This window comes from Zalophus californianus, chromosome 3, assembly GCF_009762305.2.
Source record: "Zalophus californianus isolate mZalCal1 chromosome 3, mZalCal1.pri.v2, whole genome shotgun sequence".
Lineage (NCBI taxonomy): Eukaryota > Metazoa > Chordata > Mammalia > Carnivora > Otariidae > Zalophus > Zalophus californianus.
This window is the reverse complement of record NC_045597.1, coordinates 101,923,298-101,937,317: the sequence shown is the minus strand read 5'-3', so window position 1 is coordinate 101,937,317 and position 14,020 is coordinate 101,923,298. Positions and strand designations below refer to the sequence as shown.

The window sequence follows — 14,020 nt, the reverse complement described above, 5'->3', positions numbered from 1 at the left end:
TGACAAGCTTTTTATCCTGGGTTTTGTGTCATCAGTGCTAGTAAGTGTCACAATGGATTGACTATTTTCACTGCTCTATGGACACACTGTAATAGGATTATCCTTTCTACTGTTGAAGGGTATCAGGGCTCCTAGTGTGCGGATTTTATGAAGCGCTACTGTGAACACTTCTGCTCGAGTCTCCTGAAACACACACGCACAAACGTTTCTTGAAAGCAGTGGTTCCAAGCTTGAATGTGCATCAGAATCACGTGCAAGGTTTGCTCAAGCACATACCGCCGGCCCCCCTAGACCAAGAGTCTCTGTTTCGGCAGGTCTGCGTGGCTGGAGAAGGTACATCTTTAACAAGCTCCCAGGAGATGCTGATGCTCCCGGCCTGGGGATCACACCATGAGAACCACTCGCTAAAGGACCCACCCATGGACAAGTTACTATACTGTGGGTTATGTATGTGCTCACATTTTATTAGGAAACGCAAATTGTATTTCCAAAGTTGTACCAATTTACACTGTTGCCAGCAATGGATGAGTCCTGGTGGCTCAAAATCCTTGTCAACACTTGAATATTGTCTAACTTTAAGATGTGTGCCCATTGTGTGAAATGGTACCTCACTATGATTTTAATCTGCATTTCTCAAATTACTAAAGAGGATAAACATCTCATAAATGTTTTGCTCATTCTTTTTTCTCCTTCTATGACCTGTTCATGTCTTTTTCTGCCTATTTTGCTAGTAGGTTTTCAGTCCTTTTTAACTAATTCATGGCAGGCATGGGCAGGGGGAGGATTTTTAAATCTCTTCTGGAAACTAATTCATGTTGGTTGTCTGTGTGCAAATACCATTTTCCAGCCTGCGGTTTCTGTTCTCATAGTGTTTATGGTGTTTGTTGAAAAGAGGTTAATAGTAATGTAGCCAAATTTATCTTTTGCTTTACGGTGAGTATTCTTTGTGTCTTTTTTTTTTAAGATTTTATTTATTTATTTGAGAGAGAGAGACAGAGATAGAGAGAGAGCATGAGCGAGAAGGAGAAGCAGGCTCCCCGCTGAACAGGGAGCCTGACATGGGGGCTCAATTCCAGGACCCTGGGATCATGACCTGAGCCAAAGGCAGACACTTAACTGACTGAGCCATCCAGGGGCCCCTCTTTGTGTCTTATTAAGAAGATCTCCTTCCTGGGGCACCTGGGTGGCTCAGTCAGTTAAGTGTCTGCCTTCGGCTCAGGTCATGATCCCAGGGTCCTGGGATTGAGCCCCACATCGGGCTCCCCGCCCTGCGGGAAGCCTGCTTCTCCCTCTCCCACTCCCCCTGCTTGTGTTCCCTCTCTCACTGTGTCTCTCTCTGTCAAATAAATAAATATGTAAAAAAAAAAAAAAGATCTCCTTCCACTAAAATTTTAAAGCTACTTTCCCCCATAGCAGTCTAAACATTTTATGTGGGGGTTTTTTGTTTCTTGTTCTTTGTATTTACGTAAGAGTCTTTCATCTGCCAGGAAGTGATTTTTGAGTAGGGAGTGATATAATAAGCAACCAATTTTTTTTACTGAACTATTATGAGTCATAAATTATTACAGCATTATAATGTTTTAATATCTCATAAAGCAAGACCTCCTAATTTATTGTTCTTTATCAAGAATAGTTTGGCTGTTTATGGCTGTTTGCTCTTCCATATACATTTCAGATTCAACTAGTCTAGTTCCCACCAAAACTCAAAAAAAAAAAAAAAAGAAAAGAAAGAAAGAAAGAAAAGAAAACCAATTTGGGATTTTATTAGCCATGGCATAGGTAGGTCATTGTGGAGAGAATTGACATCTTTGTGATACCAACTCCTTATATGCAAGAACAAGGGCCTATCTCTCAATTTATGCCTTTGAATTTGTTTCAATAAAGTTTTATGATTTTCTCCTTTAGAAGGTTTGCATATCTTACCTGAACAGACAATTGTCCAAAGAAGACATCCAGATGGCCAACAGACACATGAAAAGATGCTCAATATAACTCATCATCAGGGAAATGCAAATCAAAACTACAATGAGATACCACCTCACACCCGTCAGAACGGCTAAAATCAAGAACACAAGAAACAACAGGTGTTGGCGAGGATGTGGAGAAAGGGGAACCCTCTTGCACTGTTGGTGGGAAGGCAAACTGGTGCAGCCACTCTGGAAAACAGTGGGAGTTTCCTCAAAAAGTTAAAAATAGAGCTACACTATGTCCATAAATTACACTACTATGTATTTACTAAAAGAATACAAAAACATTAATTCAAGGGAAACATGCGTCCCTATGCTTATAGCCAGCATTGTTTACAATAGCCAAATTATGGAAGCAGCCCACGTGTCCATCAATTAATAAATGGATAAAGATGTGGTGTGTGTATATATACACAATGGAATATTACTCGGCCATAAAAAAAGAATGAATCTCACCATTTACAACAACATGGATGGATCTATAAAGTAAAATGCTACACGAAATGTCAGAGAAAGACTAATACCACATGATTTCACTCATATGTGGAATTTAAGAAACAAAACAAATAAGCAAAGAGAGGGAAAGAAAGGGGACAAATTATGAAAGACTCTAAACTACAGAGAACACACTGGTGGTTACCAGAGGGAAGGGGGTGGGGGATGGGGGAAATAGGTGAAGGGGACTAAGGAGTGCATGAGTTATGATGAGCACAGGGTGATGTATGGAACTGCTGAATCGCTATACTGTACACCTGAAACTAATACTGCACCATATATTAACTAACTGGAATTAAAATTTAAAAACTTTAAAAAAAGTCCTTAACATTCTAAAACAACAAAAAAAAGTTTGCATATCTTTTTTTTTTTTTTTAAAGATTTTACTTATTGACAGAGAGAGACACAGCGAGAGAGGGAACACAAGCAGGGGGAGTGGGAGAGGGAGAAGCAGGCTTCCCGTGGAGCAGGGAACCCGATGTGGGGCTCCATCCCAGGACCCTGGGATCATGACCTGAGCCGAAGGCAGACGCTTAACCGACTGAGCCACCCAGGCGCCCCAAGTTTGCATATCTTTTGCCAAATTCACTGCTAGGTAAATTTTTTGTTGTTACTGTAAATTGCGTCTTTAAAAAAATAAAATCTGTATAATATACATTTTAAAAGACATTTGATATTTAGTATTTCAGTTGCTTTGGCTATGGTTTTTCAGAGAATCTATGATGTCATTTTCTTAAGCTTTAACTTCATGATTTTGTCATACGCAATAAAAATAACAAAAGATCTCCACCATGTCTGATAGGGTTCAAATTTGAAAACATATCTCCTAAATCAGCTCCATACTGTTCTGACAACTTCTTTCCTAAGAATGGACCCAACATAGCTTTTGTCATTTCTCTCCATCACAACACAGGGGGAAGAAAAGCTAAGTGGGCAGAGGGGAGATAGAGACATTCATCATTTCTATTTAACACAGATTTATTAAAAACTAGGCTAGGAAACTAAAATGGCAAAATTATTGATAAGGGGGGAATCTGCATAATGGATTTACAGGATTTCTTTATACTGTACTATTCTTGCAACTTCCTAAGTTTGAAATAATTTCTAAATAAAACATTAAATGAAACTTTGAGGAATACAAAAATCATGACCATACTAGAGTTACTGCCACACCTCCTGCCAAAGGATTCTTTCCTGTTCAAGACCCTCCCCTAAGAGGACAATCCATGGACATCCATGAACATTTCTCAGCTGTAGTTGAAGGGATAACCAAGGAAGTTAATATGTTGGCTGGCTCGTGATCCAAAAATTATGCCTAATGGGCTGGATTAAAAAGATGAACTGGGCTGGTCAGGCACTTTATAGAATTGGAAAAGTGAAAGACTAAACTAGGAAGCAAGAAAAGCTGGTACTGAAAGGTGGTGATGTTGAAGTTAAGAGAAGCTGCCTTGGACTCTGAGCAAGCTCACTCTCCACAGGAACGAAACTATGAACAAGATGAGGTGGCTAGCTGGCACCAGGACAGAAAGATGGTCACTTGGAGCCACATCACGTTCCTGGTCATACACGAGCAGGGGGGAAGCTGTGAATTCCTGCAGCTAAGTTTCTCTAGAGCCAACCCAAATTTTAAAACCTACTCCAGACTCTAGACTCCATGAGGTCAAGTCCTGTGACGGCTCAGTTTCATTTCATGGCCTTCACTGCTCCCCATGAATCCTTACTTTGGGTCTTTATTTGTTACAATCAAAAGAACCCAAGTAAATTCCACTAACCAATAAATTTCCCTGTGAAACTGGAAAAATGTACAGCCTTTAATGATTTTGTAAATAGAAGCCCAAAGTCATATACAAAGTTGTGCCACTAAATGCTATTTTATATTCATTGTAGGTAACTATATCACTAACCAAAGCCATTCTACCTTTGTCAGCTAGGGCTGTTATAACAAAATACCATACACAGGAAGCCTTGCCAACAACAGAAATCTGTATCTCATGGCTCTGGAAGCTGGAAGCCTCAGATCATGGAGCCAGCATGGTCAGGCTCTAGTGAAGGCCCTCTTCTGGGCGGCAGACTGCTGATTTATACAGCAGAAAGAACGAGAGAGCTCTCTGGGATCTCTTTTATAAGGACACTAATCCCATTCATGGGGGCTCTATTCTCATGACCTAATCATGTCCCGAAGGCCCCACCTCCTAAAACCATCACACTAGGGGTTAGGACTTCAACATGAATTCTGGGGGGACATAAACATTCAGTCATCCTTCTATTAACTTTCTCCTTTTCCCCCTCTGGCTTTCTTCCTTTACAGGGCCAATATTTCACAGACCCTATTGAACACAGAGAGTGAGGCAGATGCTGGCTAGACAGCCAGAGTTATTCACTAGCCTTCTTGCCTCTAGGCAGGATTCAAACCCTCCGCCAGTCAAATGACAAGTAACCGCATGTCATGGCTACCACATGCTACATTGAGACCCACGAGTGAACTGAACCTCTGACCTTCCCGTGCATCTGGCAGGCCCTTCTGTATGCGGCTCTCGCAGCCTGGTTGGGCTTCCACCTCCTAGGCTCCTCCCATCACTGACCCTGGAGAGCACATTGGATGGTCACAAACTTAGAATTGTCCTCTGCACAGAGCTGGGAGGAAGGCTAGCAGAACTTACACCCATGGGCCCATGAACATTTCTTCACAGGCAAGGAGCATCTTACATACAGTAAACCCTTGGAACGGACATATGAAGTTTCAGCTCGGTGTTGTCCATTTAATCCAGTATTGTGATTACTACACAAGCTAATGTGCTGTGTCTCTCCCTGGAAATAGCTCTCTATCACATCTGACAGGTTCCGTAGACCTTTCTCCCACCACAGGGTCTAAGGATATAGTCCCCAGGGTCTTTGGAGTTCTGTGATGCTTCTTAAAGTGTTATTGCTTTGTTTTGTTTTCATTTCAGTGATAGGCTGAGCAATGACAATTAGCTATTCCGATTCACATGAGGACTGGGGTGCCCACATTTACAGGTGAAATTGCTCTCACAGTGCTGCTAAGTGATCTGAAGATAAATGCCAGGGTCTGTAAGAAGCTGTGCCTTTACGATACACCATACATTATTTGTGCTTGAGAAACTCTGGATTAGCTTATTTAATTGTGGGATAATTACTTGCTCTAAGATCATATATAATTTGGCTATTTGCCAAAGTTTCGGATGAAGTCTTCAGTGATGAGGGTCACCTATATCCTGACTTTCTCATAGGACTTGCTGAGCTGAACTGTCCCTATTAGGACCCGAACAGTTCTTCTTGGGCTGCCCCCAACAGCACCCCTGTACTTGGAGGTAGGTCAGCTTTTCCCACAGGTTGGTGGGAAAGAGCTTCCAGAAGCAGTTTCCAACTAGGATACTCTTGGGGAATCCCCTAAACCCATGAAGGAAACCTGTCTGGCTCTCCAGCCAGTGTTGTAAGATCTGAAACTCCTGGGCTCTTCGGAAGATACATTTTTATAGGCCTTCTATGGCTCAGCCGAGATGCATCCAGTTGGGATTGAGCAACTTCCGCACAGACCCATTCTAGGGAAGCTACCTTCTTAGGCCATATCCCCTCAATTAAGCTACACAAGCCTCCTGATGGCCGGCTGGGAACAAGCTTTTCAAACTTATTCAAACCACTTTGTCCTCCTGGTTTGACCTCCACAGGGGGTTCAACCTGTCACTAGACTGCTTAAGAAGAGGGTTTCATTTGCTTGTGGTCATTTTTCCCCCCAATTTTTGAGATATCCTGAAGCAACAGAAATGAAAAACACCCATTAAGAGTATCAGCTGATAAAAATGTAAACCCTGTGCAGAAAGAAGCTCTTGCCGTTTGACCGGGGAGGGGAGGGCGCGAGGAAGTTTCCTGCCAGCTTGCAAGGACCAGGTTTCGGCCTCAGCCTGGGAAGACTGGGCCCTCTCCCCACTGTAGTCCTCCCTCCATGACGTTATGCCTTCAGGCCTGGAATAGTTGAGAACGTTTGGGAAATTCACACTCCAAAAATATTTCCTTTTTTCGTGTAGGCAAGATAACACAGGAGTGACAGTGGGTTACTAAGAATGCAGTTCCCTCATTATGTAACGCGGACAAAAATAAAGAGTGTTCTGGGCCAAAAATAGGGCTGAGAAAGAAGAATGTGAATAAATAGCACCAAGAAGTCACTATTTACTCAAACTGTCAAATGGCTGAAGAACTTAAGAAAAGTTTTGATCTGTGTCCCATCACTTGTTAGTCAGGGTCTGACTAGGCCCTGGAGGGAGGCGATGTCTCTTTCCTGACAAATGCGTAACAGAAGCAAGTGTGTGTGCAGAGGCTGCTGAAGGAAAGGCGAGTACCACCGGGGCTCCCTCCCCTCCCCTGTCATTAGCAAGCTGGTAAGACTGAGGACTCCTGGATGCTGTATGTAATGGGCATATCCCCAGGGACATCGTTCTACCGTGGGTCCTGTAACAGAACGGGTGCAGATCTCACTAGAGTGGGGACAGAGAAGTACTCCTGTGAGGGGTTCCATGGCAAGTGGCTGTACTTAGGCTGATGACGTACCACAAACCTGAGCCAGGCACTGCCTCTCACGACAGAGCAGCTGGCCCCTCGGGTCAGAGCCGGGCATCCAGAACACATCAGCCTTCGCTAAGTAACCAGCTCCTCCTGCACTTCACCCAGTGTCACCTGCTGAATCTCTCACCCCATCACCACCACCGCAACTCAAGGCCATGGCCATCCCTTGTGGGGATCACTGTGGCTCCTACGGGTCTGCGTCTAAGCTTGCGCCTCTCTCTCTACTGAAAACCTTTCGAGCTCCTCCACTATCACTTGACAAGTTCCAAGTTCTTACACAGGGAAGGAAGGCTCTGGAACCTACCACCACTTCCTCTGCTACCTTGCCTCTCTTTCCTCTCACTCTTCGCCCCGGCCACACCAACACCGACACCATATCTACAGGACTCTGCGGATAGGCCCCTCCACCTGGAACGTGCCTCAACTCTTCCCAACTTCCCACCCTGGTCCTCTGACTTGACAGAGTCTATTCGGCTGTTAAATATAGTTTCCTCCAGGAAGCCAGTGACCCAAGAAGGGGAAAAGGGGTCAAAAGAAACCAGTTCATTTGATGAGATGGTAGGCGATTTCGGTCGCTCTTCTGGTGATGGGGCTATCTGGACCGTCAAGTCTAGGGACACTGGCTAGGTAGGTGTGTCCTCACGTTAAACAATGGCTAACCATTCATTCGCCCACAGCTGTACCACTTTCCAGTACAGTTCCTAGACACAGTTTTTTTTTTTTTTATTAAACAACTACCTATACCATGCTGGGCATTTTTTAGATAGTATCCTGTTTAATTTTGTTACAATGTGTTGGATACTTATTTTTGTCCCCACAGAGGACAAAAATAAGTATTCTTCCTATCCACAGAGAAAGACATTAGGTATAGCCCAGGATCTTGTGGCCAATCAAGGAAGGCAGAGAATGAAACTCCTCTCTCCAGAGGTGGGCCCATACTTTTACACATCAGGCCCCATGGCCTGCCACTAACTAGACGGGCATCTGTCCAACTGGGTGGCTTCTGAGTGATGCTTGTATGTGTTGAATTATGACCCCTGCTCCCGTCCAAAAAAGAAAGGCATGTTGAAGTCCTAAACCCCTAGTACCTCAGATTGTGATGTCTGAAGCAGGGTCACTGCAGATGTAAGAAGCTCAGATGAGGTCATGCTCGTATCACAGAAGAGGACACAGACAAACAGGAGAGAAGGCCACGTGACAACAGAGGCACAGACTCAAGTTCTGCCCCTGCAAGCTATGAATAGCAAGGACTTCCAGCAACCGCCCGAAGCCAGGAAAAGGTAAGGAAGGCTTCTCCCCGACAGGTTTCAGAGGGAGCATGGGCCTGCCAACACCTAGATTTCACACTTGAAGCCTCCCGAACTGTGAGACAATAAATTTCTGCTGTTTTAAGCCACCCAGTCTGTGATACGTTGTTACAGAAGCCTTAGTAAACAAATACAGTGATTCATTCTCGTTTTCTTCCCTGGGGAGTACTTTTTATCACAAGCTTAGGTACTGCAGATAATCAGCTCACCAGCTTTGAACCCGGCGAGCAGCTCCTCCAGCATGAGCCAGCCCAGCCCGGCAGGTCCTCCTCACAGGCTATTCATCCACCTTATTCTGGGACAAGAGGAAGACAAATCTGCAAACCCAAACAAAGGATTGCCCATCATGGTTTTACCTGGGGAGAAAATCTACCTGTTTATCAACCGGAGATGGAAGAAATGTAGTTTCCTTAAAAAGGCTCATCCAGCTGGAAAGCATCGGGTATGTGTGCCTCTGAGGCAACATCAAGGTCTCTGCCAAGAGCTGCCAGAGGCCCCTGCTGCCGAGGAGGGCCACGCAGAGGGGACAAGGAGTGCTGCCACAGACCAATCAGAGACTGGCCCACAAAACTGGGGCCAAGTAGGGGCCCTTTGTTCAGCCACCTTCCTTGAGTGGTAAGCTCACCCCAGGAAGGCTCCCTGCAACAGATGAGACTATTCATTTGAGGCAGGTTTATCCACGACCACCTGTCAGACATCACAGGCCACCAGGGGGAAATTGCTGGCAAAGAAGGCATGCTAAGATGAACTAGCTTTATTCTGTATTTCAAGAATTAGTCACGCCCATTTATATAGGCTGATGCCATGCCCCACTTCTCAGAGCTGGAGAAATGCCGGCAGCACTGCTCTGGCTTCCGGAAGCTCATATTCTGAAATATTCTGCTTTCATGGTGCCCAATGGCCAAAAATTAAGAGTCCAGAAGATTCAAACACAACAGTGGGTCCTCCCTTGCCATCAAAAGGCGCTCATCCATTCAGGGTGTGTGGAGTGCCAAGCCCTATCCGTTAACCCTGCGTGCCCAGAAGAAGCGGGCAGCAGGAGTGGGGCTGGGAAGAGGGGTATGATTGGCTCAAAACAGTGGCTTCATGCTCTTGCCCTCTACCATACCCTGCACACGCCCTCCCCCAGAGGCCCCTGCCCTCAAGTTCCTGGCAATGAACAGTGCGCGGCAACCACAACCCCATTTGGCTTGAGCAGAGGTGCACCCAGCCTCCCTCCAGCCTGTCACTTCCCGGCTCTTTCCCAGTAAGAACTGTATTTCCTTTCTGCACGCAGTTGCAACAATCAGTCCTGAGCTCTTGTCTTATTTGATGTCTCAGTAGCATCTGACACAGTTAATCAACTCCCACCTCCTTCAAATATTTTCCTTCCTAGCTTCTGAAACATCACACTTAAGGGGTGTCTTTCCACCTAGCGCCTGCTCCTCCTTAGTCTCCCCTGGCAGTCCTCCTCCTCTTGCTGATCTCTGGTCAATCCCCAGACCTTCTCTTCCCACCGCCCTCACTCCACAGGGCTCTCCTACTGCCTCTGCCTAAGTACTATCTACACTGAAGTTTCTCAGTTTACTGCACAAGTTCTAACCTTGTCCTGAAACCCCAAACCAACTTAATCACTTGGGTATTTTGTTATTTTGCTGTGAAACAAACTGTCCCCAAACTTAGTTTAAAATAAAAACATTACTTCACCCCATTTCTGATGGTCCACAATCCAGGAGCAGTGCAGCTGGGTACTTCCGGCTTGGGTGCCTCAGGAGGCTGCAGTCTTCTGAGACCGAGGAGAATCCACTTCCAAGCTCACTCACAAGGCTGTTGGCAGAAGCCCTCAATTCCTCACCATGTGGGCCTCTCCTTAGGGTTGTTTCTGGCATGGAAGTTGACTTCCCCAGAGCAAGTGATGAGAGGGACAGAGAGAGAGCAAGCAGCCAGAACAGAAGCTGCAACATCTTTTATAACCTAATCTTGGAAGTAACATATCAACACTTTCTCCATGTTCACTGGTCAAAATGTTGGGGGGGGGGGGTACGACACAAAGGTGTAAATACCAGGAGGCAGGGATCAGTGGGGGCCATCTTAAAGGCTGGCTACACCATAGGTATCTAAATGCACTCTCAAAATTAACACATCCTAACTCAGAACCTTACATCACCCCCCAAAATGCTCTTCCCTCAGTCTTCCCACTTGAGTAAATGACAGCATCATTCACTCAGTTACTCAGGCCCCAAACCTTCAAGTCATCCTCGACTTTGTCCTACCCTCATGCATTCCATCAGCAAATTCCGTGCATTCTGCTTTGAAAATATACACCAGATCTGCTCACCTTTTATCTGAGCAGAGACCTGAGGGAAGTGAGCAAATGGGCCTTGTGAGAATCTGGGAGATGGTTCCAGACAGGGAAGAGCAAATATAAAGCCCTGAGGTGGGGAGGAAACGTGGGAAGTTGAAGACACAGATGAAAGGCCAGCGTGGTTAGAGTAAGTGAAGGGAAGAGAGTGGAGGAAAGGAAGTTGGACAAATGCGCATCTGTCCAAGCCCCAAGGTGCAAGTACTTTTCAAGTCTCCACCTGTGTCACACTTGCTAATACTCCAGTGACTGAAGAGGCATGGCTAAGTCCAGGTTGGAAGACAAATAATGTCCAAATATACAAAGTAAATTCCACTTCATGGGAGCGGCAGCAAAATCACAATAAATTATCAGCAAGTGTACAGGATGTAGTTCTTTGCAAGCAATTTACTCTACTTCCCTAACCCTTCATCAGCTCCTACTCATCTTCTGGTCTCAATCTAGAAATGACCTCTAAAAAGATTTTCCTGATCCCTAAAGCCTGAGTGAAAAACCTCAGGCATAACACCTTATTATTACACACATTACTCTCTTCACTGATATTGCATGTATTACTCTCTGTTGCCACTGAACAAATGAATGTATTTATACAATAAATGTCAGACTTCCAATTCATTCAGATGAGTTGACTGTACTCACCATTTTATGGCAATGTAACATCAACCCTCCCTACACGACAGAAAGGTCACTGAAAAGGAGGGAGTGTTGTGGTGTCTGTTTTACCTTGACTGCCTAGTACAGTACCTGATATAAAGTAGGTACTTAATATCTGTGAAATAAACCAACACATAACTATAATAAAAGTAAACTGGGGTAACTGCCACTAAAAGAAAAGGCACAAAGAGTGTTCTTTGAGACCCCTGCAAGACTCAGCAGGCTGCAGATATTTAAGAAGATGTGAGACAGAATTAAACTAACTGAAATAAGACCAAAGTGCCCACCAGAGGAGAGAAAAGAAAAGTAGTCAGAGAAAGCAAGACTTTCCTTTTTATTAGACTCACAATGCTGTTTTTAAGTCCAACTTCTCTCTGAAAAACGTTTCTTTGCTATTAACTTCCTCACTGGAAAGCAGACAAATCCTGTCCTTGAAGGATACATTTTCTACTTGGTACAGCGCTCAGCACTCAGGCCTGCATCTGTATGGTTTACCATCAGCAATCAAGTCCAGCATCTCAGAGAGAAGCACTGTGAAGGCTGGGAGGTCACCAACCAGGGCTCCCCTACTTCATATACACATGTATACATATATATGTACACACACACTTTTTTTTTTTTACAAAAATAATATAATAGGGTTTACACAGCTCTTTTAATTCTTTAAATTACAGAGGCAAGGTCTATGCTTCAGTATAACCATTTTTTGCTTTGGATTAAAATGAGAATTTTAGGCCTAAAAATAGACTTCAGATTACTGAAGAGAGGCCATATAGCAACACAGACTTAATAAATCTTGATCACCATATAACTAGAAATATGCTATTATCCTTATGCTGGGTGCTATATATCTGCAACAATTATTTTCATTTTAGCTAAAACACAAAAGCAAAATAGTTCACTGAAATAATCTTGTATTCATTACATTAGCACATACACCAAATTATACTAAGTGCATGATCTCTATGTTCCAAAGCTATATTTGTAGCATGTGCTCATCTCTACCCCATTAAATATAGTATCTCGCCAGCAATCACAAAAAAAGGAATGCATGCTGTACAGCAGGAGAGAACGGTTTGCAGGGTGATGTCTTACTGGCAACCAAAAACAAAATAAGAGAAACAAACCTTACAAGATAAGATACAAAACTAATTTGCAGTGACATTTAATATATAGTTTTATCAGAAGGAATACATTTAGATCATAGTTATATGGAAAAACACATAAACTATGTGAAATTCTAAGTTTTCTCCTAGAATATTCAAAATACTCATCAAAAGTTAATTAGTACAATCAAGATGGCCAGTAGATGACTGAATAAACAGAATGTCATTTAGTATTTCAAAAACACAGATTCTGGGAAAAGAAGCTACCACCAAAATATCCAGAAACTCAATTAACAGACATTCTGTCTTGCATACCTGATACCAACAAATATAACAAGTGTGTTTACACAGACTATGAATGCAAGGCAATAGCCTAAGGGATAGTCACAGGAAAGAATAAATGAGCACAATCCCACTGGAGTGAGTACAGAGAGCTCCTGCTGTTCTTCTGGTCCCTGCACATCTCCCCACCTCCTGCCCCTGACCCCTGGTCAAACAAGGGCCATTTCTTTGGAGAAACAAATCTTTCAACAGCTCAAGCCCATTCTCTCTGACCCAACCAAGATACAACGGAGCCCAAGCATGGTGCTGGGAAGTCTTTCAGATGCTGGTATGATTCCTGATCATTGGACTGGACAGGTCCTCTTCACAGCCTCCTTCAAGTTCTGACTGGCACAACCTCCCTCCTTCAGAAGGGGTCAGCATGGTCTCTGAAGCCATAAATGAGGTGGCTCTAGAAGAATTAGAAGAAGGAGGTATCTGATGAAAAGGCACCTGCAAGTCTGAAATCCTCTTTGGTGAGAACACTGTACATGCGCTGAGGCAGAGCTCGGGAGTACGGAGCCGGGCGTGGCACGGTGGTGCGCAAAATGAGTTCCCGGCCAGCAGGGGGTGGGAAGTCTGACACGGAGTTCTGCCTTCTCTCTTCTGGAGAGCCCATTCTCTTCAGTTCCTCCTCCGGTGGAGCCATGGCTGCAGCCTTGAACAGAATCAAATGCTAAATTCAAGAGCAAGTCCAATGCTAAACTTAGATCATTTTGAAGGACAGATGAATAAACATGACAAATATATAAAAAAATGTTCTACATTACTCAGTAATGCAGTCAGCCATGTTATGATTACTCAAAAACCAACAGGGAAAAAGCAAGAAGCTTGAAACACTGCATGAGCAGCCAGAGATTACAAATAAATTGGTGACAGAGACAAAAGAGATAATGACTGCCAGGCAATCTGCTTTGAAAAGTGAGGGCCATATTCCGACATCTGAAGAGGGAAAATGTAGCACTGGTTTCTACGTGTTTTTTCTAGCAACAACACACGTTCAAGTCTGATGTCCTCAGTCCAGTAAGGAGCTGCTTCTCCCCCAGAGTCTGGAAAGATGGTTTTTATCTCCATTCTTTCATTTCTTTTTAAAGTTCATTTACCAAATTAAAACTGGGGACATTGGTTTTGTTTGCTGAGCAGCTAAGGTGATAAAGAAATTATAGAGGTCCATGTAATGTAGCAACAGCCACAAAAGAGAAGTTCTCAATATTAAAGGCATCTATTTTTTTGCATTAAAATTACATAAAA

General features: G+C 43.9%; 1 protein-coding gene across 3 annotated transcripts in view; it reads right to left on the bottom strand.

The window, feature by feature from the left end:
- Nucleotides 1-11,657: 11,657 nt before the first annotated feature.
- Nucleotides 11,658-14,020, bottom strand: part of RAB3GAP1 (RAB3 GTPase activating protein catalytic subunit 1) — a 117,446-nt gene continuing 115,083 nt past the window's right edge. For all 3 annotated transcript variants that reach the window (XM_027589529.2, XM_027589531.2, XM_027589532.2), the window contains one exon: nt 11,658-13,427. In XM_027589529.2, the coding sequence (XP_027445330.1) occupies nt 13,191-13,427 (237 nt within the window). In that variant the 3' untranslated portion in view covers nt 11,658-13,190. The remainder of the gene's footprint in view (nt 13,428-14,020) is intronic.